The sequence below is a fragment of the Rhopilema esculentum genome, chromosome 15 (genome assembly GCF_057945365.1).
Source record: "Rhopilema esculentum isolate cy_ngs chromosome 15, ASM5794536v1, whole genome shotgun sequence".
NCBI lineage: Eukaryota > Metazoa > Cnidaria > Scyphozoa > Rhizostomeae > Rhizostomatidae > Rhopilema > Rhopilema esculentum.
Window position 1 is genome coordinate 1,794,714 of NC_142829.1, and position 27,903 is coordinate 1,822,616.

Consider the following 27,903-nt stretch of genomic DNA (forward strand, 5'->3'; position numbering starts at 1 on the left):
ATAGTGTAATTGTAAATTATGTCTTTAAACAGAGTACAATAAAGTTGTCCAGGGCTTTTTTCAAAAAGCTAATGGATGAAGAAGGAGCTTGTTTACTTCTTCGCGATTTGAAGGTGCACAGAAAAGCGGAAACGTAGCAAAAACTCATCAGAGCATAAACGTCCGACCAAAGGTAAGCACAAATTAAATTTTTTTTACAAATCAAATGCAAAGCGAGACGAGGAATGGCGCTTTTGATTCCGTTTTTTCATTTTATTCTTCAACTTTCCAGTACAAAAGGCTTATTTGGTTTTCTCCAAAATTTTCAATTTGGTTTTCCTGGTAAATGTGGCCCAAACTAAACGCTTCCAAACATCCAGAAATATATATCTTCTATTAGTAAAGGTATTTCCGCATTTCACCAAACAATTCTAGAGCTGCACAGGACCAGAATGGAAACGAGGTAAATTCATCCGTGCGAGGATGGAAAAGCATGGTACAAACTCTCTATATTCTTTACGAAGCGTATCTCATATATCAGGTAAGTTCTAGTTTTTCTTTAAAGGAAACTTTTAAGGATCGAAATGTTCAAAGTTTTCTTGGTGCCTCAATTACTTTAACAAAACACAAATGCACAAAAGGGTATAAATACTAACTTGTGAAGATTGTCGAATTGTTTCGTTCCAATCTGAGCACCAGTAGCAAGCAAAGTTCTCAAGTTCCAACCAGTGAGTAAGCCAGCCAGAATTGGCGGCATTGTCATTCTCCCTTAAGACACTCACATACTTCTTTATAATCCTCAAAAGTGTGATTGGATTCTCTTGGGACATCAAAACTTCCATGAGAACGAAGGAAACGAACTTTGAAACTGACACTGTGGAAATGACAGGCATTGCATTACAATGGACAGTAGCTGAGACATTAAGATAATTAAGGTCAAGATAATTATGCAGAATTATTCATTTATAGAGTCAAACATTTATACATTTCAAGATGAGTTGTAATTGCTACTGCGCATGTTCCTTTGGCAGTATACTGGGGGGACTTAGTCAATGGAAAAATAGTAGTATTTTGTCATCCTAAAAATCTTATTCACTTTCTCGAACCTCAGTTATCAGTAGCGGCATCAAAATCCTCATAAAGGATTTATCGATTTCATCCATTCATTTACAATAACAAATAATTATCAGTAAATCAAACAATTTTAAATAAACGGCCTTAAGTCCATCCAACATCATTTTGGGCGAAATGTTGGATCGTTTGACCAGGGCTTTATAATCACTACAATTTTCAATATTTGATGGACCTGCCCAAGCTTTCTAAAAGTGCCGACAGCTGTGAAGCTCCTGTCTCTGTTGAAACTAGGATTAAGCCTAACTGCAAGCCAGTCACAATTACAAACCAGTAAAAATTATAAAAACAGATTTGTTAAACTTACTTAGGACTGATTCGTTTTCATTCAACCAGTGTTTGGTGAAATTGCGTGCAGCTGCAACCACCAGTGGCGTGAAACCAATGCTGTTTGGAAAATCACAGTAATTCAAATCAAGTTTGATATAATTCCAGAATATTTTCGGAAGCAATTGTCTTAAAAGACAGTAGGCATTACTGAAAGTTTAAGCACAGTACAAAAACAAAACAAATTAAGGCATTATTTTATCAACCCTATTTCTCTTTGCTTCCTAAATACTTCCATCGCTTTATGTTTTTTTCTGTTTCCAGGGGGTAGGGTAAATTTAACATTAATCCAAAAGGCAAACTGCTTCTCGATCAGAAACAAACTCTACCGTTTCTGTGGAAAAAACATAAACGGCTAAATGTTCCACGAGATTTTGCTCTCGCTACAAAGCTAGGTAAATTCTTTTAATCCAAGACAAAGTTTATTAACTAAAGTAGAATATTGGTTACTACTTGGGGTTCAACGAAAAAGCGTGTAGTTGAATAAAAAACTACATCACAAGTAGTTTTGCACGTTTAACACGCGTGTATCAATCCTTTGAATTGAAGAGACTTTATCATAGGTCTTGCCAGACACCCTCTCAAAATTGCTAAAATTTTTTAAAAGAGACTTTATTTCATAAAATGAAAAACATTCTCTCCAACAAAGTGCCTTTTATGTGTTCATACCCAACAGTTGTTTAACTTTCTGGTTTTTTGCCATAAACTTCAATTTTTTCTCATAATGATACCCTGGTAACCATTTTACATTAAACTTCCCGGCATACCCTTGGGCAATGTTCAATTCATGCAGTGCCGAATTCATCATCACTACTAAACTTAATCAATTTCGTGAATATTTAAGTCTCTCCTCGATTCATTCTTTGAAAACTTTCCTCCAAAATTCTGAGATTCGAAAATACTACAATTTTCTTTAAATATACTGAAGACAACAGAAAGAAGATTCATAATTTCAAAATATCAATTTTTCGTTGATTACAGTTTGAAAGTTTATAGAAGGTTTTGTAAATATCGAACACTCATCTGTAACTACGGTTTCCTAACTTTGGGTTATCTTATGGTTCGGTTTCTTAAAGACCATTTTTTTAATAGGGAGTTGGCATTGAACATTAACACGAATATACCCGCTAAAGAAAAAGATCCTCAATGCAGCTCAAAGTTAAAACAAAAAATCAACAGGTAGATTTGCAAATAGTTTACGCCATTAAAACCTGTTCAAGCTATCAAAATGAACGGGTTTAATTGTCATCAAGACTAAACAGTTTACCCCTTCTCAAAACAGAACATTCAATTTTTGGAGTCGCAAATGGAGCTCTAATTGGCTATGTGAATTCCTAGCTTCCAAACTGAAGTTTCCTTAAAATCGCCAGTAATAAAATTTCGTCATTTACAAATAACACAACCTTATTTAAACCATTTTTCTAATTTGTCGTGAAACAGCCCTTGACGTCAGCACCCACAATGCAAAGCCCCAACATAGAACCTGGGTGTTGACAGGAAGACAGATTTCTGATATTTTAATTCGAATCTAATTCAAATTTTTGATATTCAAATATTTGGATCGTGTAATATATCCACAAGTTGCCTAACAGAATGCATACGCTGCACCGGTAATTCATTGGGCTAAAATGCATTTTATAGGTGTCAAAACTGCCTGGACCATCGATGTTATGGCTGCCAACTAATCGTTATTAAACATGATGAAAAGGAAAGTTAATTGGGTGAAAAGCGTCTGCGAATCGCATTTACCTGTAGTTGCTCGCATGAACATCTGACTGCAACACGCCTGTTTCCGTTGATTCTGAGAAGCAAAAATAAAAGATATACTAAGGTAAGTTATATTAAACTTATATAGAATTTAGTTTAATTATGTAGAGGTATGTATAACTTGACTGAACTCTGAATCCCATAATTCTTTCCAAAATCCGCCATTTTGGCTTCCCTCCGCTCCCAGGAGCATTCAATGTTGCAGTTAGTACCACAAATGAATAAAGAATCAAGGTGTATATTGTAAAAACCATTCAGTTGCTGATCTAAATAATATTCGCTGAAATCTTCCTAATTGCGGACTGAGCAATGCATTTAAACTGAGCCTCGTTGCAAGCTAAAGCTGCAAAATTGATATGCAATACTAAATGGTGCTTTATGTAATGGAAACTGCTCTGTGATAGAAATGCAAAAGTTGATAAGAGGGTGCCTCTGCAAAGGTCTCTGATAGTCAAAGACGTTTGATTTATTTTGGAGCTACATGTTGGAACAACTTTATACCCGAGGTGAATACAGCACATCGTTCTAGCAACTTCTAGGGAAGACATTAGAAGGTCGAACAAATCTAAGCGTTATACCCCAGACATTCTCTCGTGCAATCCAGGTCTTTATTTCATTGTCCCGGTTTTTTTTTGCAACACAGTTAACTTTTACCTGTCAGTTTCTCGACTCACAAACAGCCCAATTCCTAAACTTTTCCGGCTTCTATGCTAAGGTGCGGTTTTAAACTCAAAATGTATTGCGTTTAAGACACTGAGACCCCGTTTACACTGTGCCGGATAAATTTTATCCGCATAAAACTTGCTCGGGTTGATTTGCGTTTTCACTGAGCCGCACAAATTTTGTCCACTTTGCCCTCCCGTTTACACTGTGCCGGATAACTGAAGTCACGCGACCTAAATCGTGCACAGAACGCCTAAAACGAAGTCATCTCTGGGGAACAAAATAGCAGCTTTTAACCAGCTCCCACAAACGTAAAAAAACTTTTAATTCTCTCTTCAGAATCGTCTGCTTCTCTTTCAGACGAAGTCCGAAGATATTGTCAAATCAAATTAGGCAAGGATAGTTTTGATAAATCTTTCTCTGAAACAAAATGACGCTGAAATAGCGATGAAAGTGGGGAAAGCTTGCAAGGATGCCAAGTGTACGTAGAATGACGAAGATGCTACACTTTCAACACGAGTATTTATCGACTACAAGGCAGCCAAGATGCGTGAGGTCTTGATTGGGAAACAGTGAAAACTAAATAGGAAGAAATAGCCAATTGCTTTCGAGCAAGATACGATGTGAATAAAATTTATCCGGATAAAACCGTTTACACTGTACCACAAAGCTGTCCGAACTAATTCAATCCACTTTCCTAGGTGAACTAATTTTGTTCGGATAGCCGCTCTTAAATTCGTGCGGATAGCGTGGGTCTAGTGTAAACGCGACGCCTATCTGAACTAATTTTGATGCGGATAACATTTATCCGTGTAAACGGGGTCTGAAAAGCAGTTTTTAGGTTGGAATACCTTCACAAGCGGTATCGGCGGTGGCACATTCTAAGATTTCATCTGTGATGTAATACAAATCTTGAGATACTGAAGCACACATCTTTTGAAAGAAGCTTGCAATCATTCTGTCCTCTGTCACTTCAGATGCCTTTGCAAAGGCATCCAACCAAACTTCAATTTCATCCATGTTTTCAGTTATCGATCCACTTGCAAAAATCAACTGCAAATGAAAAGATAAAACTTTATCTTCAAAATAAGTTTTGGTTTTCATTTGAAGATTATCAACAATGAGAGAATATTCTTAAACTACTACAGAAGTGAGGCAGGAAAAAACTCATTCTAAGCTGCAAAGCTGTTCAGTCTGCAACAAATTAACTTGCAAGACAATTGATGACAATCGAAAAGTGATTAAAATGATGATATTAATTACAAGGATAAAATACAAGACAAAAAGCAGAAGGCGGGATTGTTTGTCGAATTTAAAACACAATCTCAACTGATTTTACTTGACAAAGTCATCCTCTGTTTATATAATACGAACGAGCTTTGGTGATTGGATGGACTGCTGTGTTGGTGAAACAAGGATCTCAGTCAGATATAATCGAACAAAAACTTAACGTTTGTGTGAAATTTTACAGACATGTACTAAGCAACAAGCTAATAACTATGTCAAAATTCCCAGTTTCTATTATGGTAAATGTACTACACTTGACAAAACACACATCATCCAATCACAATAACTGCTTTGCTGAAATTTAGCTCTTTAATCGTCACTTCGGCAACCACAACACTGACCGTTAAACCTGCTTATATGTTCATTATTACAAAAGACAATCTCGCACATAGCTAAATAGGCGTGGTAAGTTTGAAAATTCTTTTTAGGGTAAACAGTACACAGAATCTAAATACATACATATATAATAACAAAATATACATAATATAATTATAATATGATAAAAATTAAATTTTGTTGCACCAAATAGCGTGTGCTGCTTTGCCTATACGGTATCGAGCATTTTAGAAGCAACAGTAAACAGCAATTTCCACCACATAGATGTAGAAATGACATAGATATCCTTAATAAGGCTTTGATCACAAGTAAATTTTATGTCGGAAAAATGTCAACTCCGTTAATTTTTAAAAGGATTCAGAAACCCGGACCAAAAATCTCACTCTATTCCACTTTCATGGCTTTTCAAAGGCGAAGAGAGTAGGCAAAATTTGCATGTGATCAAAACCTTCAGCCAACCAAAGATCGAAATCTGCAGGGCCTTGCGACTTACCCGTTTGATCAATTTTCGGCTTGCATTTTTTATTTTTAATGAAGCTGACTCGGCAAATGCGATGTATATTGTCCTCAATGCATTTTGGAAAAGATCAGATTTCTGAAAAATAACGATGTATAATTATCAATAACCGATTCATGCGACATAATGGCCTCAATATAACCACAAACACGAACTAAATATTATGTCACTTCAATTCTGCTTAAACAAGAAATTTAAATTTTCCAAAACCTGGGTTTACGATACACGAGTTATCACGGACTGCTTATTCGACCAATTCAACTTTTTAAATACAATAAAATTGAACTAGGAAAATAAGAGGGAATTTTAAAACGATGTTTTGGGTATAGCCCACTACCAGGTTATATGATAAATGTACTGCATTTGTCGAAATACATATCGTTCGAAAACATTAACTGTATTATAAAAATTGACTTGATAACGGGCTATACTCGAAAACGTCATTTTTAAAATTCCCTCTGATTTTGGTAATACAATTTCATATAAATTTCAAGTTATATTTTTCCCTATTTAAAATTGGTTACTTAAGTGGTTAAATGGAACTAACTTTGCCAAACCACTTGAGATTTCCAACAGGCTCCAGGGACGCAATCTCCAAGGCAACAGAGAGCCTCTCCGACTGCAAAAACATATCCAGATTTTCGTTTTTGAACAGTTTACACACACTGTAGTCCGCAGAACTGAATATTCCCGGTTGCAATTGTTGTACGCAAAGCATGATTTGGATAACTGAATTTTGAAAATCATCTTCTTGCATCCCTGTAGGTGGCAAAAACTTGTTATATTACTCATGCACTAAGATTTCTACACAGTATTGGAAAATGCAGTGAAAACAGGACAAGGTTTAAATAGGGTTGAGAAGAAGCAAAGGGTAATTAATCGTTGTACGTGTCGATAATATTGTTAGAAATAAGAAATACAAGATTAAGGAAAAATAATCAATTAGAAAAACTGACAGAAACTCTTGGTTTCCATTAGTGATTGATTGGAATTGCTTCATGAGCCTCTGCTTCGCTACTGCCTCGCTTAATGGACACTACAATAGACGGAGCGTCTATCAATTCAATTCAATAGCGTAATTTTCGACTCATTGAGAAAGTCTAGGTTTCTATTTCATTGGTTTCAACACATATGCATGAGTATTACAGCCCAGTATTGCAGCATTGTGCGTGAAAGAAACTGTTTGCCTATCAAGAAACGGCCAAAGATTCCAAAACCGAATAAAATACCTTTTGTAGGTGAAAACCTATTAGCGCGCGTGTTGTCAAAAATATTCGGTAACATGATAGGTACTCTATTTGTTTCTAAATACTTTAGTCGATTGGTTGTTTGCTGATCGACATTTGTATTCTGACCAATTAGATCAGCAACAAGATACATAGACTTAGCCATGTGCAAGAAGAAGAACCATTTCACGCACGCCCATACATAGCGTGTTTAACTTTGCTCATCTTGCACGAAGCAAAACAGCAGACATAGTTGAAAAGTAACAGACAGTTAAACCATAAGAACAGGTATAAACACCTACCTGGTTTTAGGCCAGTTAATCCGTTGTTTCCAGCAGTTGATTTCTCCGCACTTGCATTTTTGGAATCTGTTGGTCCGCTATGTTCCATGCAAGCTATAAACACTCTAACATCTGGTAAATGACTCAATATTCCTTCACAAAACATCTCAAAGATACCAGTTACCATTTGCTTTTGTAAATGCTCCTGTTGGCTGATATATTTGCTGGCCAATGTCCCTCTTTGTAGACATACTTTTAAGAGTTCGGCTGTTTTTTGCTTGACTATCAAAGATTTGTGCTGAAATGAAGAACTTGAAATTTGAAAAATTTACCAGCAGTATGTTATAACTAGTGTAATACTTAGAGCAAAGGTAATAGTTAATGTTGCTGATCATAAAAATATGCTTAAAAATCTGCAATTTTTTTGTTTTTAGAAGTTCAAAGATTATATTACCAAATGGCAACTTTGCTAAAATACAATTCGAAATGTGTAAAAATAGTAAAGCGGCATCCGAATAACTTTTTTAAAAAAAATCATTATCAACTCCTCGACATTAAAGGCTCTTTTTACTTTTTCACTAAAAGGAAAAATCTGTCAGGGCTTAATATTACCTTGAGTCCATTTGTCAAATGCTGTTTGCCAAACACGCTTGGGATTACAAGGCCAATAATTAATTGCACGGATTTCTTCGATTTCAAATCATCAAACAGGCCTTCAAAAGACGGAAGCTGGGTCCAAACCTGTACAAGAAACAAGAGTTGATATCGCAATAAAATTTGAAAATAGCTTTAAAAAAGGCAAAAATTTTACAACATTCTTAAAGCTTTCCGTATGACAATTCAAAGAGTGTAAAACGTCAGAACCGGGGTCTAAAAGATCAAACAAGAAAATATATACCTAGTTGTGGACTGAAATAGGCCAATCATAAAAACGCGAAAACATGACTTAAAACAGAGGAGTTTTCAAAAGGTTTATTGGGTCAAACTGAGCCTTTTGTGGGGCCATTTTGGATCATGTGAGTAATGTATTACAGAATGCAATACTATATGGATTGTTGTGTCACATTAGTTAAAGCGACTTTAAGACGTGGATTATTTAGAAACAATTCAGAAATAACTCTGGCTCTTGATACCTTCTTAGGGGCGAAAATTTGTGCTTCTTAGACAGGTACTCTAAAATCAGTTTGTGCGGCCAAACTTCACCCTTGACATGCCCAAAGTTCACAAAAATATGACTAATAAATTTACTTTAAGAGTCTTTGTAGATTCAAAGAGCATTTTCATACAGAATAAACTATGCTCAAAAGGGCCATCTGATAACCACATTTAGTGTGAAATTCAGTGCAACCACATAGCATTGCCTTCGTTATACATAAAATTGAAATTCCTTTCTGTATAACAGTGATCATTGAAAAACTGACTGGAAATACAAAAAACCAAGTCAAGTATTTATCCTTCAAAGAAAAATGACAAACCTCAATGAGAAAGCCCATGCTATTCAGCCAAGGATCAGAATCTCTTGGCTCCAGGTTCAAATTTAGACGAGATGTGTATGGCAAAACAAGATCAGGTGCTTTTGCCAGTGTCTTCGAAGTCAAACCTCTTAATTCTCGATCTGAAACTGCTAACTTTTGAATCGATCGCAGAAAATTTAACAAGATGGGATTATTTGACCTAAAATCATAAAATTTCATTTGTAAAACGAAAAAAAAATAAAGGGAAGACAAAGAAAGTTTACTTATGATGCCAAGTTCTCCATATGACTCATCGTTGCTTCTTATTAGGTTATTTTCTCTATAAGTGATATTCAAGCAATTTCTTTTGAACTTTCGGCCATGCTTGCTTTTATTGCTCAAGACATTTCTTCTAACCTTTGGTCATGTGTATATTTTTACCATCAATTGCAAAGAAAAGTTGTTTTTCTGGGTGAATCATTCCCTAGTCTCTTTTTTAACGCAATAAAATGTTTTTAATGTTACTTTTCAAGCAAGCGACAGAACCAGGAAAGAAATTATACAGGAGTCTGTGTAACAATATATTTATTACATCAATCTGTACAAAGTTCAAGGGAGGATGATCAAAAAAAGAGAATTTAATCGATTTTAGACCCCAATAATTGTCACATGCTTCCTGAATCAACCTTTGTTGGGGATATCTGCTTATCTTGAGGCTTAACATGAGAGGGAACTTCGCTTAATTATGGGGGGAAATAGTGGAGGTATTTCAATAGATGTTGAATGGTTGTCCTTTTAAATTCACCAGAAGCGAAAAATTATACATTGAAGGGACCTTCTTCTATCAACATAGACATAAATTACTGCACATCCAAATAAATATGGATCACAAAATAGAAATTATGAAAGGGAAGCATAAAATCAAAGAAATTTCATACCTTGCTGCTAAATTTCCTTCATTTTTAGTAAATAAAATTCCAAGTTCTGCGTCTGTACAAAGGGTATTAAGCATCTGTATAATAAGATTTTGTATTTCGTTTCGCAGTGCTGATGTTTTCTCGTTGTCTTGATTTTTCAAATTGACAAACAGTTGCGTTAATTGGCTGAGTGTATGGGCATTGAATAACGCAATCTTTGTCTTCTTAAGCAATTTCTCATTCTTTACAACCTATCGATGTAAAAATTTATTGAAAAGTCTACCTGGAAAAATATTTGAATATTGAATCACCAAGGCCAATAATAAAAAGTAAACAAGGCTTTGAAAAAAGCAAACATTTTATAGCATACTAAAAGCAAGCTTCAAATTTTGTACCACCAAAAAAAGTTAAATACAAAATCTTTGTCAACAGCCTGCGGTCAAAGATCGAAAGCAACACTTTTAATAGGGCATCACCTTGATAAAAGCAAAGCCTTTGATGCAGTCACATTTCTTAGGTTCACTAGTAATATTTACTTCTTATCAATTATATATCTGCTCTAGCTTACCTTTTCATTTAACGTTGAAAGAACAAGATGAACCATTGGAAGAGAGTCCTTCAAAAGGCCATTGACAACACCATTTGTAAATACTGAAAGAAATACAGAGAGGCTTACACGGCCAAATTCTACCTGAAAAACCAGTTCAATCTGGCCTTGTGAGGAGGAAAATATAGGCACTTAGTATTAGCACTTGATCAACTAGGCACCTTTAGCTTTCTAGGCCCCAAATAAAAGACCTAGAAAAAATGTATGTTTTTATTCAATAGCTTACTAGCTTAAAAAGCTGTTAACAATTTTGTTCAAACTGGGACAGATCAGGCCCTGAAATGAGCAAAAGTTAGGTGCTCGGTTAATCAAGCCCCTCCATTCAGTTGGGCGCTTGATCAAGCTCCTAGATTATTGTTGTCTCTTGATTATATTTTCTTAAATGTATGCAATCAACATTTGTAAGAAATAGCCCGCAAAATCAAATGAAAATGAACTGTTTGATGCCCTTTAATGTACTCCATGAAAGATTTAATACCCAGTATAAATGTGCTTCGTTTATAAACTTTATGTACATCACAAAGAACTTGTAGATGCTATTGCCAGATGATCGCAAAAAGATGTTCCAAACCGTTTTTAAAATGCTTCAACTGCCCAGAAAAAGTTCCAAGTGCTAATACTAAGTGCCTATAGTATTCCTAAACATTCAGGGTAGAATGGATTTTCAGATACATTTTTCCATTGAGATGTGGTAAATTCACCCTGCTTATATTGCCTGTGTTTGATATACTGGCTTTGTATCGTCTATATCACTTGCGTCAAACAAAAAGGCCTGCAACACAGAAGCGAGGCAAATGGAACATAGCATTACTGATCTGAACATTACTTGGGATTTGCGAAGCCCAGGGAAACTTTGCAGTTTCAACAAAGGGTATAAATAAAACTATTATTGTTTTTTTGAGATACAAGGAAGATATTGGCTAAAAATCTATATCAAGTAAATTCGCAAATTCACAAATGAACAAGAGAAGTTTTGTAATGATCAGCTAGGCGCCCGAGCAATCAAGCCCGTTAATTTACTGAGGCCAGTGTGGAGGTACTCTCGCTTGATTGAGTGCCTCTCATCTCATGGCCTGGGACAGATAAATTATGTTGAAATACTGTTATACTTAAAAAACAACAACCTATACAGGATTTTGGTATAGCCTTTTGGTGCTACTGTATCATTTTTGTTAAGTTAAATAGGCATCATGCTCCCATTGGTATCACCTTTATAATTTCGTTCTTGTAAAATGTACTTTTTTAAGGACTAAGAATAAAAAGAATATTTAAAACATTTGAGATGGAATTGTCAGTGTGCACCTTCCATATTTTTAAGAGAGATTGAAAAATACAGCACAGCCTATGTATACTTCATGTATTTGAAGCTGTGACATGGTTGAGCAAAACTCATATCTTGACTTTGAACTACACAAAAATATTGCAAAGAGGACAAACCTGGTACTGACAGAAGATCTTTGATTATATTTTGGTCACCAAAAATGAAAAAAGACAAGTAGAATTGAAGATAGCATGTTCTCACATCTATTTTGGCCTAGGTTCAAAATAAAAAATACCATGACAATACTTGGGAAAGAAGGGAATTCTGTGAGGTAATCTGTTTTTGAGTTTATATCAATGTAAAATTTAGAATAATATCATGTTATGTTTAATCATAAAATCAGTTTGTTTTTTAGCAAGATATAAAAGAGAGAATTTAGAGCCCCTTTCAAATTTTACCTTGTTGTCTCTTTTCTTTGAGACACCTTCAAGTCCTTTTAAGCCAAAATCAAAAGTATTCAAGACTTCAGCCGCACCATTCCTTCCTTGAGCAACAAAGGAAGTCAAAAGTTTCAGCACTGACTTGGTGACGTCATGAGGGCTTGATAAACTTATTGCGGAGTATAACATCTTCAAGTATTTGCTGAGAATCTTGTTTACAATGTACATTCCAATATCTTGTAGAGACTTTTCAGAATTGGAGGTAAGAAGAAGAATGCTTTCAAAGGCATTCCATATCAATTTTGCCTAAAACAAACAAATCGCATCAAATATGTATGGATGATATGAGAAAGATACACACGAGAAAGATATTCATGAAACAAATAATCCAATTGTAATATTCACCAACTCTGGATTACCTATGAATGGTTCTCTGCCTGTCCATTTACTCTTTTGTGTGCTTAGTAGCTGAGAAGGTTAAATACATATATTCTTGCTGGCATCATACCAGACAAGATGGCACAAAATAACAACATAAAGTACATTTTGATCCACCATTGTCAAAAAACAAATGTCGGATAATGACCAAGGTAAGCAAAAAATTAGATCAAGGGGTGGATAGGAAGTAACATGGTTAACAACCATCCAAATGGGTTTTTCTTCTACTCAGGTTAAAAAATATTATACAGTATGAGCACCAAAAAACAGTTCAAATGTAAGAGCTCTGGATTTTTCACCAGTCTGAGCAATCTGATTTGTTTGGTACCGTAAAAACTTTTGATTAAATTCAATAAAAAGAAATGGAATTATTGAGGATTACTAGGCAAAAGCAATGATACATTGCATCTGGCCGGAATGAAAAACTAAAGATAACTTGTCCAAGTGAAAAATTAGCTTCTATTACCTCCTGATCTGATGGCCTTTCTTCTCCTTCAAGAAGATTAAATAAATCCTTCAATTCTGGTGAAGACAGTAAATATGTTCTGATACTTTGCCTGACATTTTCATTATCTTTTCTGCAAATTTCACTAAATTTCTTCAAGCCTGCAAAAGACAAAGCACATACCCAACAATTAACAACAATTCAAAGAGCGTTCTTACACTTTCCAGCCATAGCCAACAACATCTAGTGATGTTTCTCAATGTTGACTAAACTTGTGCATGATGTGATTAAATTGTCATCAGTCATGGAATCAATGATATCAAAGACTCAGATGCCTTGTCCCATAAAACTGGACAGACATTGGCAACTATTGTGCCGTAAATATTTGGATTACAATGCAGCACCTAACAACTGCAGCATGCTAATAAGAAAAATTCACATAAAAAGTAAAGTTTCAAATCTCGAGAAACCTCTAGACTGTAGACAAAAAGGACGTTTGTCAGAAGAAGGTACCACATCCACAGATAAAATAGTACACTTACTATCATTTCCATTCAATCTGTTTAGTTCATTTTAGTCACAAAACTAATTAAAACTCTAAAATTAATATATTATACGTAAAAATGTCCGTACTCACATCAATTGATTCAACTCAAACTTAATTTTCGATGCTCGCAACACAGAATTCTATAGGATCTAGAAAAAGATTGGGCATACACTCTGTACTGTGTGTACACACAGTACAGAGGATTTACCTTTACCACGAAAAATGCTTCCATTCATACCTGCATTTCTGCTTTGGGGCAGTTTCAGCATCTTAACAACATTTTCAAATCCTGACTCTTCTTCTTTCTTTCTGTTACAAATCCCTTCGTTTCCTGGGGCATTTTCTAGGTCCCTACCATCTTCACCAACATTATCGTCATCAACTTTGGACAGTTTGCTATCACTAGCATTAGCATCCTTTCTCTTTATCTTCAGTAGTGATGCTTCATTTCCCGATGAAGATCGTTTTCTTTTGCGGTTATCGACCTTTGACAAAATCTTCTTCATCTTAAAATGATGCGCATTCTATTTACCTCCGAACTTGCAGCTCACATTCTTTTCCGCCATGCTGGTTCAACAACAACGCAACCCACGTGCTTCATCTCTAGCCTCGCAATCAAGCAATAATATGATTTCATTTCATCACGTTTATCAAAACTAAAAAAACTCAAAATCTTTATCAGCAAAAACAAATGTTCATTATAATATACCAGGAATTAAAAGTTAGAATACAAAAGTTAGCATTTTCAAAAATTTAGTTAATTAAGTACATCAGATAAATTTTTATAATATGATTTCATCATATTTTTCATGTGTATATGTTCATATCAGCAAGCCAGCAATCAAATTAGGTACATGTTAACAAAAGATGCAAGAAGCTGAATTACAGAAGAACAATTACAATAAGGCTATAGGAAAAGCGTATCAAAGATCTAACATTAAACTTAAGATGCACAAGTAAAATACTTTTAATTTGTGAAATATGGCTTTGTTACACTTACTTATTAGGGCTGCCCCCCCCCCCCCAAACAAAAAGCTGTACCTCGGCCATGGAGGAAAGTCAATATTTTCCTTGATGATGAAACCTGAAATCGATTTGACCAAATTCTCGTTAATAATTTCTCTTTAACTTTTATGATTATGATTTCAGTTTGCCACCAACGTTGGCTCGCATATATTCGATATATCAGTCAAGGGATTAAAGACGACTTTAATTCAAGACATTTTTTAATCAAGAAGCAATCTGCAAAATACTGATTAGTTGAGCGTTTGTCCCAAGGGACCCTTTTCCATGCCCCAGTGGACCCTTCGGAATCTCCGCTTGTTGAAAATACTAAACAATATCCTGAAGACTTTGCTTGAATTTGATAAGCAGTGTTAGAATACACATATTCTTATGAGAAAATACTGAATTAATTTGAGTTTCTTATGAGATTTTTATGGGAGCCCTGGCAAGGATTGCGGAGCATGTTACAGATTGTGGGGGCTAAGACCTCCGATTTGTTTAAGCACCAAACTTTGACACCTGAAGGTGCCCTTTCTGCAGTTCCTAACCCCACCACGAAATGAAGCTTCCGTCGCCTCGGAATTGAACATAGAAGAATTATCATTTAGGAGAAATACTGCGATATTTCAGCTTATTTTGAAAATGAAAGGTAGAAGTAAATGTGGTTTCATTCCATCGGGTTTTATCGGACGCCTCTAATGGCAAAAAACCTCCTTGCCCACCTTCGCAATGGCAAAAACTTTTTCCTTGCTCAACTCGTCTTTGCCTTCCCCTCCCCCAATCTTACCATCCTGGCTACGCTACTATTTGTTCCTATTGTTCTCAAACATTGATGCCCCCAGTAATTCTATCCGTCCTGTTGCACTAAGTTTAGGCGACGATTTTCATTATTGATAAAGTGAGAGAAGGATTTCGAAACTCTTTGAAGCGTATAAACACACCTGTATGACGAGGTGCGAGGCAAACAGTTTTTGCAAAATTTATAACCAGATACTTCGTTATGGCTTTTAAGGCTTTTTGTTTATTCGTAAGCACTAACAAAAATCATGTCATGAATAAACTGTTTGATTATAAGCAGAAAATACACGAAGCACGTAAAAAATACAGTACCTGTCTTCGAAACATAAGATCTTCTTTGAAATCTTTGGCGCATGAAAAATTTAAAAAAAATGCGCTATCCAATTAATAAATCACATATGCATGAATTTGAATGAGCTATTTGAAGTCTTTGGTACTGCAATAACAGCAATTCATGACACTATTAAATCAGTTCATAGTTCAATCAAGACAGACGCCAGTTCAGTGATCAATATCCTGAAAGTGAATTAACTCTAACAAATGCGAAATTATTGTGCAAAAACCAAGATTCCAGAAGATTAAGGGGAGATCTCGGGGCAAGCTCATTCCAGAGTCAGCCCGGGGGAGGGGGGTGCTGAGTCCCCTTGTTAATGAAGAGTGAACTATTTTTACATTTTTCTTTCGTTGTATTGACCCTCCTACTCCTAGTTGCTACGCACGTGACAATTGCATAATAAAGATTGTCACTTGTATGTATCATATAAGACAAAGAATCACCAAGACTATTTCAACCCAACCCCTTCCCCTGTGATGTAGTAGGAATATATGTCATTAATTACAAACGTCATTATTATACTAACCCAATACCCCGCTTTCGTTTGTTTAGAACACTTAGTCTTGCGTTAAGTAATTTAGTCAGTGATTACTCTCAACACGAGTCACTCGCTTTCTTTGTTCACTCTCGAAACCATTTGGTTTACGACTCAAAGAGATAAGGGATTTGGAGGAAGTCTTATTCCTGTTACAGTGATCTATCAGGGCCCACGCTACCAGGGGGGCTAGGGTGGCCATGGCCCCCACTTTTTTGTGAAACAGGTAATTTCAAAGCTACAATCAAAGGTGAAAGTAGCTTTGGTCCCCCACTTTCATTAGCCTTGGCCCCACACTTTCAAATTCGTGGCATGGGCCCTGTCTATTAGAATTTATTAAACTTTAAAACAGATTGTTTCAAAATCTAAAAAGGCATAATGATGAACAAAGACATATGCATACATTCATAAAACAAAAATATTTCATCTACTGCTGTTAATGTATTGTACAAACATATTTCCTATTTTTGTTGTATCTTCAACTGGATGCATTTTAGCATAAGTCAGAAATTGCTTTTTCAGTCTTCTGAGTTCTGCCATATTGAAAGTCTTCAACAGCACAATTCCATCTTTGGCATTTTGGATTTTTATTGTATCCCCAACACATGCTGTCTTCTGTGCATCTAACAAGCTCATCACAACTTCTTGTGTAATGCGATCCAGTTCGTAAAGAAAATTCACAGCACTAAGGGGGGTATTCATGGTGGACTGGTTTGGAGGTGGTGCCTTTCTAGCGAAGAGAGCAGTTTCTATTTCATCAAAAGGTATATCGTTTTCTGGTTTAACAGAAAATAAAGGCGAATCCCATCTATTTCTTGAATCTGGAGGCTCAAACCTCATGATCAGCTCTCTACATATTTCATCTGTGTACTTATTTGTGCCTCCTCTTTTGTTATTCCATTCCACACATTGCTCTTCGTGAACAATAGTTTGTAATAAGCAGTGCAGTGTTTTTTGAGACTTGACTACACAATGAAGTTCATATCTATAGCCCTTGATATAGTTCAGTGAGTCTAGAATTGTGATGTCATCTCTTGAAATGCACCTAAAAGGAAGAATCTATAGATAGAAACAGAAACCCTACCAAGTATTTAACTGAAGAGTAATTTTAATCCTTTGAAGCTGCTGGAGAAAAACAGAACATACATAAAAGCAAAAAACATGTCATATTAACTTATATTATCAAACTCATTTTGTATCAGGATACCTTGTAGCAATTTTGTGACAATTTCTGTTTATTTTTTAATGCTAAGAGAGAAGTATGCTGTCAAAAAGCTAGAGAGCTTTCTGTATTCTATCATGCATTGTTTTTAATTCAAAAGAAAACAAAAGTTACATTTTTGCAAAAAAAATTATATGCTTTTGATCTGGTACACAAACATGATTGCTTGATCACCTGCCAAAGTTAAAAACTGTGTAAACAATGTTAAAAACTTAATAAACATAGGTATCCTGTTGCTATGTACGAAGAATGCTGCTTTTGATGCTTTGTCAGTAGTTTCAAGGCATCTGCCAGGCCCATGGGAAGTTCTACTCAAATGCTTGCATGGACGGCACCAGAGAGGGCTGAGGGACTTCAGCCCCCACTGTGCAAAAAGTTTTCTCCAAAAATCAAAAAGAAGTTTATCAATAGCGCCATAGTAAATCTGGTGTGCAGTTTCAAATATTGCTGTGCAGCACTTCACTGACCACTGACCTCATGCATACAGCTGCCATACTATGCAGACTGGATTCAAGGAAGGTGCTCCTTTAAAAAAATCGTTTCCAAGGAGAGGTGATCATTGAGGGGACACTATATAATAAAGGGGGATGCATTTTTGAGGTAGAGGGTTGCTCTTTCAAGGAAACACGGTATATTGATCAGCTTAACCTGTTCCAGATTTTAAAAGCATGCATTGGTACAAAAACAGTGTAATGAATGAGAAAGAAAACAATGGTCACCCCCTTCCCCCATGGGCAGTCCCCCCCCCCCCCCCCCCCAAATGAATTTTGTTCCGACGGTACTGTGTAATCATTATTGATCCGTATAGATAGCTGATTAATGTTATGCTGGATGACGATACCTTTCAACTGCTGCCTTCAACGAAGCTCTGATTGATTTCTCCTTAATCGAACTGGCATATACATCATTTTTTTCCGCACCGACCATTTCATCGTCGATTATAACAACGGTTCGCCCTTTATCTTCGAAATATTTTTTGAGTTGTTGAGCTCTGGTCGTCTTCCCAGAAGAAGGGAGGCCACAGATAACTACTAACGGCATTTTACTGACAATAACTTTCCTATTTCTCGTCAAATGTCGTAGATGTCCTGGCTGTTCTTGATCACTGTCCTTGGTTGGTATGCAATTTTCGAAATGCCTCGTATTCAATCACAAACAAATTTATTCCATCTCGATCTCGATCGCTAATCAGTGAACTCGATTCAATCCAATGGTTCAGTAATATTATAATGGACAAGTTTTCAATCGAAAACAACTTTTTAATAATTCAATAATAGACCATTTGCTAAAACTAAAACACATAGGCAATATTTGTAGCCATCCCAATTCATCCATCTCATTCCATTGAGAAAAACGATGAATATGGAGTAGCTTTTCCCAGGACAGACTATTTTTCTGACATCCATTATCTATCAGTTGGGTGTTACACTTGTTATTATTTAGAGTTTGGCTTGACATGAGTGGTCTGTCAGTATAATGGTCTGTCCAGGGTGAAGTCACTCCAAAGATCTGTGACAGGCTCTTAGCCTTTAGCACAGATATAGATAAAGTTATAGTTATCCCATCTGCTGTTTGGGTAGGGAGAATTTTTGTTTACATTTTCATAAGGCATTACTACTTCCAAGGGAACACCGTTGGGGTCAAGCCTTTGTTTTTAAAAAGAGGGGACAATAACCTATTTTTAAACACTTGGCATTAAGGAGGGTACCTTGGCTTTGAGGGGCAAATGCTCCTCATCGAGCGTGTTTGTTAAAAAGGCCCCCCTTTAAGGTTCAAAATCTTTACAATCCCTTGAGTTCCTTTGATTTTTCTTTAAGGTTTGAAAGTCATGTCCACAGACTCCCCTTTTCTTTAAAGTTATATACTTCCTCGCCATCATTATCATCATTTCCGGCGTTATTTAGTTAACTAGATTATAGCTCTACAGCTAATTTAACGCTAACATGAAGCATAAAAAAGATTAGTATGAAGCAAACATAAAGCATAAAACTTGTGTTATAGACAAGACCCACGCCACAAAGTTTCACGTGGGGCCAATTATAATTGTTAGCAACAAAAGAGAGGTATCAAGGCATCTTTCATCTTTTATTGCGGTTTTGAACTCTTTTGCATCGAAAAAAATTGAGGAGACCATAGCTATTTTATTCATTCTATATTTCTGGATGATTTGATCCTATTTGGAAGTGAATTCCAGATCTTTGAATCCAAGTAATTTATTGAATATTGCGAGTTTCAAATTTTATCAAGTCTTCTTCACTAGCCTAGTAATCTAGCCAAGCTGTGACGCATTTGTTCGCTTAAATTTATTGCATTTAAATCAACAATCTTGAATGAATAATTACATATAGTCACTGTGATTCTATCATATCAAGAAAATATCACACAGTAACAGACAAGCTCCCCCAAAAAAACCAAGAAGAATTTTTTGGTCGTGATAAATTCGTACCTTTCTAACATACTTTTTCTTATCCTTTTCCTAAATGTCACTCATTATTCCCCAGAGCCTTCTCAATGAAATCCTGAATAACGAGCTAAATATAAAGGGAAGTAAAAAACATTTAACAAATATTGAATTAGCAATTATAATAACCAGCATTATTATCTCATAGAACTGCTTATTCTAATCTAGTCAAAACGACGATGATGAGAAACAACAACAGTTTTCTTTTCGCTTTCCCCTTGTGCACTTTTACAGCTGAGCAAATACTAACTGATTTGACAAGATTGGCAACTGTAATGTTGGTAGAGTCTAATTTTCTGTTGTGTTGCATTTTACTGCTATAGCAATTATCGTAGACTTAAGATCGCGTTGATGCAATTAATACATCTTATTTAGTTTAAAAGAATAAGACCAGCATTTATTGATTGCTGATGCTCAATACGTTTTTCAAAACAGGTTGTTGATAGTTATTTGGGACTAAATAAATCACAATCAAAATAGTTAAGAATTTTTTACTTTGTTTTGAAATGTTTTGCCGCACACTTGTGTGCTTTTTTAAAAAGGAAAAGGCAATGATCATGTAGAAAATGCAATCTTTTCAGATCAAATTAGAGTAAATTTGCAGGTCTCCCACCTGCTATTTTGGCCACCAAGGAGACATATTGTAATGAAACAAGACCGCTGTTTAAATGTAAGCTCATTGAGGCCACTCGAGGTGTGCATGGTTGTCTTGCTGGGAATCAATGAAGCTTTAAACGTCATCATTAAAAGGTAAGAGTTGATAGGAAGAAATGAAATAATGGTTATATTTAGGGGTGGGAGATTCGTTAGTCATAATTGATTGACTTTTTTCTCTAGTAAGGGATTAGGTGATTAGTTTTGAAATAATTTCAAACGAGAGTAAAGCATGAAAACTCATGATGTTTATGATTTTGAATAAATCACAAGAATAGATGTCTGACACTTCAAACAGTGTCAATTTAAAAGTAAAATGTAGCTACTTGCTGTACAAACTCTAGATTTGAGTTCTGATCTTGTGATCATTATTGAAGTTTTCTTAACACGTAGTGAGAGACAACGATGTTACGCCCAATATTACTAAGATAATGTAAAATCCAAATTTTACAAAAAGGATTTATATAAGGGTGCAGATTTCATATACATTCTTAAGATTCAAGCTAGCACAATAGCAGGGATGAGCTACGAAACAACACTCTAAATCCAAAAGGTAGTGTGCAAACTAGAGGCTTCTACGTAATCGATTTTCTAACAACATTGGCTTGCAAAGAATCCTTTGTTTTTCTTACGAATTTTCAATCACACGAAGGCTGATAACACCTGACAGGCAAGTTTACTCAGTGAATGTGCTTGAACACAGTTTGAGCTTGACAAATTAATAGTCAAATATATTTCCGCTGTTATGGGCTTTCATAGCCATGTCTTAAAGATACACTCAGTGGTGTGATACCAGCTTTTTCTCATTCCATCTATGTTAACTTGACTCAGGTAAGAAATATGATAGCAGTTTTGATTTCAGGGTTTTTAATCTTCCATAATTCTATGGTATATTTCCCTTTCAAGCTTATTTTAAAATAGAAGATATTCTATCAATCTTTGGGAAGCTGGCAGAATTCCTTTTTCTCCAGTGAGAGCAATAGCGAAGCAGGCCACATAGAAATCTTAGATTAAAAATGCTTTTGGTCCACAAACGATTAAATCAATTGATATTCGTGTAAGTTTTATAAAGCATAAAGTATAAAGAATAAAGAATTTTTCGATGTGCAACTGGTTATGTATGTTTCTTAGCGTAGAGTTTTGATCTATGTTCTGACGTTTTAAATTCTGAAGAGTATCAGACGAAAAGCTTTAGTATACTCAAATGTTTGCTTTTTTCAAAGCCATTTATAAATTTTGAAATACACAGCTATGAAAAATGAGTGTGAAGAAAAATATTGTCCTTCACTTGATACCTCAAGTAACTGCTCGCGTGAGAAACGAACAAATTAAAAGCATTTCATTGAAAAAGGTCATTCAATATTTATATAATATTTGTAACTACATGCAATCACAGATCCTAAGAACTGATTGCAGGTTATTGAAATAAGAATTTTTGCCGCATGTCACATATCCATGCAGTTGGTAATTCAAACAGAAGGTCACGGGGGTTCCAAGATATTAAGAAAGTTCAAAGTACTGATTTGTGGTAACCTTGAAAATATTTTAATGCAATGTAGGTACTTGGACCGGGTAAAACAATTGTATTACAGGTTGCTTTTCTTGATCGAGGAAGCTTGCCAAATCATTATCAAAGGAGTAAGGAATCATCCTAGTAAGATTCTTGGCTTTCTATCAAATTGCTTAATCAGGGGGGTTGATGTTAGAGAAAATGGCTTTTTTGCTTATGCATTGTGGATTCTGAATACGCAGCAAGGTAGTTGCCACTTTACAAGGGCGTTTTCTCAAACCTACTCTACATGAAGGTTGCTGCATTGAGGATTTTATAGATTTCGCTTCTAGGATTCTAGCCAATAGAGGGAAGAAGGCTAACATTTGAATTTGGCCATTGTGCTCATTTTGGAAAATACCAAGATGTTCGAAACATTTTCAGTAAATTTAAACCCTTTCGTATTTTTCGCGTTTGTTAAAGGAAGAAATGATTCACCCATGGTTTTATCTATTTGTTAATTTTTCTATCATTTGTTTTCCATTTGATGAAACTGAAGGTTGCTTTGAGCACAGTGATTTAAATTTGCCTGTTAATTGGTTTATTTGTCTATCCTTTTATTTCTTTATTTTTGTATTTAATCATCTATTTCTCAAAATTTCCTATGTTGAAACTCCGCGTTTGACGCTTACTGTGATCATCAAGCTACTGTTCTACACAACACAGTGTGTTATGCTCTGACTACTCGGCAGTATATATTATTCAATGAATCATTAAACGTTTGTTTTCATTTTATATACACTTATCTTATCATTTCTAATGAAAATTATGGAACGGCTGTTGCAGAATAGGGAATGTTGTCTAGACAGAACTGTAAAAAGCTTTGTGTAGAAGAGGATAGTTGTAAGTTGCTTCTGAGTGTTGAACGTCAAATACTACTATAAGGTATTTACTTAGTTATCTAATTGTTTGTTCTCTAGACTTTTTTCAAATGGTATTCATATTGGTAAACTATAACAAATGATGACGATGATTGGCATTTGAAATCGAATTCCGAGAGCAAAAGTAGGAAAAGAACCCGTTAGATCTTGTCAGCCAGCATGGAGGTCGAAACAGCCATCCAGCTTGCAGTCATAATTGTTCTGATCTTGCTTATCGTTATTGGCAACAGTTCCTTGGTCATCTCAATATGCATAACAAGGCGGCTGCACAACCCTTCTGGCTACATTGTTCTAAGCCTCGCAGTGGCAGATCTTCTGGTCGGGATGTGGTTGCTGCCCTTCAGCATTCCAGCTGTTGTGTCTCAGGAATGGACAATTGGTATGTACCATACTGGTATAAGGAATCAATTGGAATCCAAGTCAGCAATGATAGCACAAAATCAAAGGAACAGAAGGTCGTTTTCTCTTGTGCGCTCAATCCAGTTAGCAAATATTACATTGCTAAAGCATGGTCTCAGATTTCTACATGAATTAGAGTTTCAAAATAATGGAAAGCAAAATTCAGAGTTTGAATTAAAATTTCCAAAGAACACATCTAGACTTTTTATGTTATTTAGCTTTTCAATTCTATCATTTTTTCGTCTTCATTATAAAGAGGTCTTGACAAATGACGCTTGTAGCACGTAGACAAAACATGCCCTCAGAAAATACTAAGAAAATATGCAAATTTGGTGCCTTTTGGGGACACTATTCACAGATTTCTTGTCCAGGCGTCCGTTGGAAACTCTTATCAAAAACACTCATATTGTAAACCTTAACTTTTTAGTATTTTCTTTCGCTTTCAGGAAATGCGATGTGTCAAGTGAATGGATTCACAAATCATTTGCTTTCGAGTGCGTCCCTTCTTGGGTTGTTTGTTATTAGCACAGACCGATACATATCCATTTTCTACCCGCTCACCTACCATGAACACATGACCACGAAAAGAGCTGTTGTTGTTATTTCATGTGCATGGGGATACGCACTGTTAACGGCAGTGCTACCTGTCATTGGCTGGTCCCGATACACTTTTGCCAAGGGTATATGGCTTTGCGTTACTGACTTTAAAAATAGCATCTCCTTTTCGTATTTCATTATCTTGACAATATACGGTGTGCCACTAACTATGATGTCAGTGATATATTATAGGATATTCAAAATTGCTTTCTACCACGCAAAGGCAATTGAGCAACAAGCGTGCGTTAACAGAAAACCGAATGACTATCAAAAATACCCAGTAATAAACAAATGGCTGACAGTTGTTACTGACGTAAAGGAGGATTCCGATAGGGGCGGAATGGAGTCGTTGCATTCAAGGAAACCAAGTTTCAGTGGCCTTGGTTCTCCTAGACCGTCCAGACTTACACCTGTAGGTGATTTCAAGCATGCTGACACAGTCGGGTACGGATCAAATCAACCCTCTGACCGAAAAAGAAGCATGCAGATAAGAAAGGAAAAGAAGAAGCTTCTCATAATTAAGAAGGAAATACGCACGGGCCTAGTTTTGTCTGTAATTGTACTAATCTTTGTTTTGTCATGGTCTCCTTTTGCTATCTTGAACCTATGGGCTCTGCACACTGGAAAGAGGACGTCACTTACAAGCGAGGCCATCGTGTCAAGACTGGCGTACGCCAACAGTGCTATAAATCCACCACTTTATTGTCTCATGAATAAGGTCATTCGTAAGTCAATGTACAAGCTCTGGTACAAATTATTTAAGTTTCTCAGAATTGATGGCCTGTTCAGGTGCAAGAAGCCGGAAGATAATGAAGTAACCGTTTACTGAAACAATCGTTACAGTTTTTATAGTTAAAATCATACTCATTTTTAAACGGACGAATTGGCGTCAATATTTGTCGTAATAGAGATATCTTCTGCCAATGTCATGGAAGGCAAGCAAAATATAGCAACACCAAGAAGCAACATAGAAACATTGAAGTTGCAATTTGTTTTTGTAAGGAGTATAATCTCGAAAGAGACTATATGTGGGTGTGGGTAGTGGTGTAACGGAACAGTTCGGTACCCTTAGGAATATTTTGCCTGGGGGTCCTTTCACAATGAAATTTTTTCAAGACAATCAATTTGAGCTTCGAAAAAGATCTCTCAGCGGTAGCTACAGTGACAGGATTTGTGGCGAAAAAAAGAGCTTTGTAGACCTGTGGAAATGAAGAGCTGACTCGACTTTCCAACATCAAGTCAACCAAGTCTAAAGTTGTCCATTTCTCTTTTTTCCACGCGAAACTCGTTAGCAAATGCCCGTAGCTCTGATTCTAAGTCTTCTCTAAAATCTTTAGGATATAGGCTTTGTCTTTGTTGGTGGCTCTTTCGAAACGGTTTGAAAAAAATATCGAACGTTGGAGTAACCAGATCTTGGCCACAAAATCTTTCTTTAAGCTGCATCAAAGCAGTATCGACAGCTTTAAGAAACACATTGACTTTGAATGTTTGTTCTGGGGTATCGAAAACGATGTCCTTAAATGCTCCAATAACGGACCTTCTACTTTTTGGCTTGAAATCAACTACTGTGTGCCAAGCACTAGCCAAAGCAGAAGCAGTTTGCTTAACAGAGTCCTAGGACTCGCGTATAGCAACAAGCTCTGAAATAGAGCAACATATCAATCGAGATGCATCAGTTAAGTCAATTTTTGGGATTGCAATTCACGAGCAGTTGTACCGAATGCCTGTAGAATTCCTAAATAAAAATAAAAAGAACGAATTCATAAGAATCCATCCTTTCTTTGAGTCTTTTTGCATCATCTTGCTCATTTTTGTTTTTTATGTCGACAATGCTAGTTAAAACTGTCATAATATGTGGAAATCTATCACCGAATATGTTAAATCGAAAAAAATGAAAAACATTCTTCAATGTCCCATAGACATTATCATTCTCCGGTACTGCCCCCCATGGGCCAATAATGACCAGATTCAAGTTGTGGCTGCCACAATGAACAAATGGAACAGGGCTGTCAACCATATTTTTTATCAACGTTTGCATACCAGCATGTATTCCACTCATGACTTTTGCACCATATTCTTGGTCTCTAATCCAAGTCCGGATTACTCCCATTTCATCGAAAGGAGAACACCAGGATTTAAGATACAGCGATGGTTTTTAACAAGTTAGAAGAAAAAAGGCATCGTGCAACCTGTTAACGGGAGAATATTGACTTGTTAAATCCATTTTCACCAAAAATAGTGCAAAAAGGCCTGTTTATTGAAAATCTTTGTGGGGGAGGGGGGCTAAGGAGTTGCTCTAACCCTAACCTTTGTCGGTTACGCCACTGGGCGTGGGCGTCTATTGCTATGATACATTAGTTTACCCAGGCCACATGATGTTCAAGCCTTTGCTTTAAATATTTTTCTATTATAACCCGCAAAGTCACTTTTTCTTGCCCAGCAAAACCACACACCTCCCTACAAAGAAAGAGAGTATGGATGTTTCCATGTTGTCCCCTGGCCTGCAATGGAAGACTTTTCGAGACCATTTACGGAGTAATCTTTTTAAAAGCAATCGACAGATGCCAAAGTGATATAAGCTATTTGTAATTCAAAATTTGCTAAATTCATAAACTAAGAGCCTCTCACACACCCTTAATGATCGGTCTATACTTGATTGACAGGTAGGTTAGTCCACAAAAAGTATCTATCGATTCGATTGCCTTTAAGATTCCTAAACCCGTTGGATGTTTTTCTCTATTCTGTGTGATCCCATAACCGGAATCAAATTATGGACGTAAGAAGCGCCCAGAAATGGAAGATTTGATATCTGGGACTTGCTTCTTTTGGTTAATCTTAGGTCTTGCGTCAATTTGTTCTGAACTGTGGCTGTCAAAAACACAGGGGCGTCGGAGGCATGGTATTTAGATCTGGGTGCGCGGCAAAAAGAAGCTTTTTATACTACAGGAATAAGGCAGCGGGGCCCTTTTAAGGTAAAAATAGGCACCTCTCACCAAAAAAGCACAATTTATAGTCGGAGAAAATGGGGCAGGATCCCCGTAGACCCACCTATCTCCTAACCCACTGGTCAACACTCTGGTTTCAACAAAACGTTTGACTCCTACCCAAAACTCTGGTCTATATAAAGTTTAAGAATGTTTAAAGATAATGATAAAAAGTTCTTCGAATAAGATTGTAATTTGCAGGTAAATGACTTTTAACAATTGCATTAATTTGTATTCAATCCATTTTAATATCTTTATAGTTTTTCAGCTCCTTGTGTTTATTGTACCGAGAAACATATAAAAATTTTTGAAACCATATATAGAGAATTGATTCTTGTAATCAGATTTCAAGGACATTCGAGATAAAACAAGGGTATACCATTGCTGCATTTCTTTATACTTGCAACGAATGTTGTGCCTTTGTCAACTTTCAGTCCAGCTTTAGATTAACTTTGTTCAGCTGCAAATATGTATTTATTTTATATTTGTAGCAGCAATGAAGAATTAATGTTAGAAACGCTGTTCTTGATTTCATGTCATTGGATGTCCTTTAAAAAGAGATTTAAAAGAAAATTAAAATTTTGTTCTAATAGCCTGTCACTAGCCCAAGGCTGCTCTACCAAATTTATAAAACAACTTTTGGTCCCTACGCATAGGAGCATATAGCAGGATGCAGTCACCAATTGCGCTTATTACTACCGACCATGTAACCAATTATACTCAAGGGTGAAGAGAGACACAAAATCACATTGCTCAAGCGTATTATCTTTGCAAGTTTTGGATTTTAACCACTACACCAAAGAGGCCAGAAATTATAAACAAAGCAAACTTAAGCTGGACTAGAGCAAATACTTACGGCCG

General features: G+C 36.0%; 3 protein-coding genes across 5 annotated transcripts in view; 1 reads left to right on the forward strand and 2 right to left on the reverse strand.

Moving 5' to 3' along the window:
* Positions 1-14,220, reverse strand: part of LOC135685222 (nucleolar pre-ribosomal-associated protein 1) — a 35,872-nt gene extending 21,652 nt beyond the window's left edge. Inside the window, exons 1-15 of the mRNA XM_065201071.2 lie at positions 13,862-14,220; positions 13,098-13,237; positions 12,212-12,499; positions 11,930-12,026; positions 10,454-10,536; positions 9,907-10,136; positions 8,990-9,188; positions 8,127-8,255; positions 7,536-7,812; positions 6,555-6,766; positions 5,984-6,085; positions 4,719-4,920; positions 3,187-3,238; positions 1,418-1,497; positions 636-853 (exon numbers count right to left, since the gene is read on the reverse strand). Of these exons, the coding sequence (XP_065057143.2) occupies positions 636-853; positions 1,418-1,497; positions 3,187-3,238; positions 4,719-4,920; positions 5,984-6,085; positions 6,555-6,766; positions 7,536-7,812; positions 8,127-8,255; positions 8,990-9,188; positions 9,907-10,136; positions 10,454-10,536; positions 11,930-12,026; positions 12,212-12,499; positions 13,098-13,237; positions 13,862-14,129 (2,577 nt within the window). The 5' untranslated portion in view covers positions 14,130-14,220. The remainder of the gene's footprint in view (positions 1-635; positions 854-1,417; positions 1,498-3,186; positions 3,239-4,718; positions 4,921-5,983; positions 6,086-6,554; positions 6,767-7,535; positions 7,813-8,126; positions 8,256-8,989; positions 9,189-9,906; positions 10,137-10,453; positions 10,537-11,929; positions 12,027-12,211; positions 12,500-13,097; positions 13,238-13,861) is intronic.
* LOC135685223 (putative G protein-coupled receptor No18) lies at positions 209-27,903 on the forward strand. Of its 3 annotated transcripts, XM_065201072.2 has the most exons (4): positions 209-520; positions 3,079-3,268; positions 23,102-23,441; positions 23,908-27,903. In XM_065201072.2, exons 3-4 carry the CDS (start codon positions 23,222-23,224, stop codon positions 24,885-24,887), a joined length of 1,200 nt encoding a protein of 399 aa, XP_065057144.1. In that variant the 5' UTR covers positions 209-520; positions 3,079-3,268; positions 23,102-23,221; the 3' UTR covers positions 24,888-27,903. The 3 variants fall into 3 exon arrangements, with proteins under 3 accessions (XP_065057144.1, XP_088968812.1, XP_065057145.1); XM_089112686.1 differs by lacking the exon at positions 209-520 and having other exon boundaries at positions 2,921-3,268; XM_065201073.2 differs by lacking the exons at positions 209-520; positions 3,079-3,268 and adding an exon at positions 18,737-20,728.
* On the reverse strand, positions 16,700-18,655 carry LOC135685224 (protein KTI12 homolog). Its single transcript, XM_065201074.2, has 2 exons — positions 18,359-18,655; positions 16,700-17,340 (listed from the first exon to the last, which is right to left on the reverse strand). The coding sequence occupies exons 1-2, from the start codon at positions 18,556-18,558 to the stop codon at positions 16,719-16,721; spliced, it is 822 nt and encodes a 273-aa protein (XP_065057146.2). The 5' UTR covers positions 18,559-18,655; the 3' UTR covers positions 16,700-16,718.

Excerpts from the sequence above, each read along its gene's own strand:
- LOC135685224 (XM_065201074.2), bottom strand. The coding sequence starts at position 18,558 with ATGCCGTTAGTAGTTATCTGTGGCCTCCCTTCTTCTGGGAAGACGACC. Across the intron at positions 17,341-18,358 it reads TTGAAGGCAGCAGTTGAAAG|GTGCATTTCAAGAGATGACA; the intron begins GTATCGTCATCC and ends TCTTCCTTTTAG.
- LOC135685223 (XM_065201072.2), top strand. The coding sequence starts at position 23,222 with ATGGAGGTCGAAACAGCCATCCAGCTTGCAGTCATAATTGTTCTGATC. Across the intron at positions 23,442-23,907 it reads GTCTCAGGAATGGACAATTG|GAAATGCGATGTGTCAAGTG; the intron begins GTATGTACCATA and ends TTTCGCTTTCAG.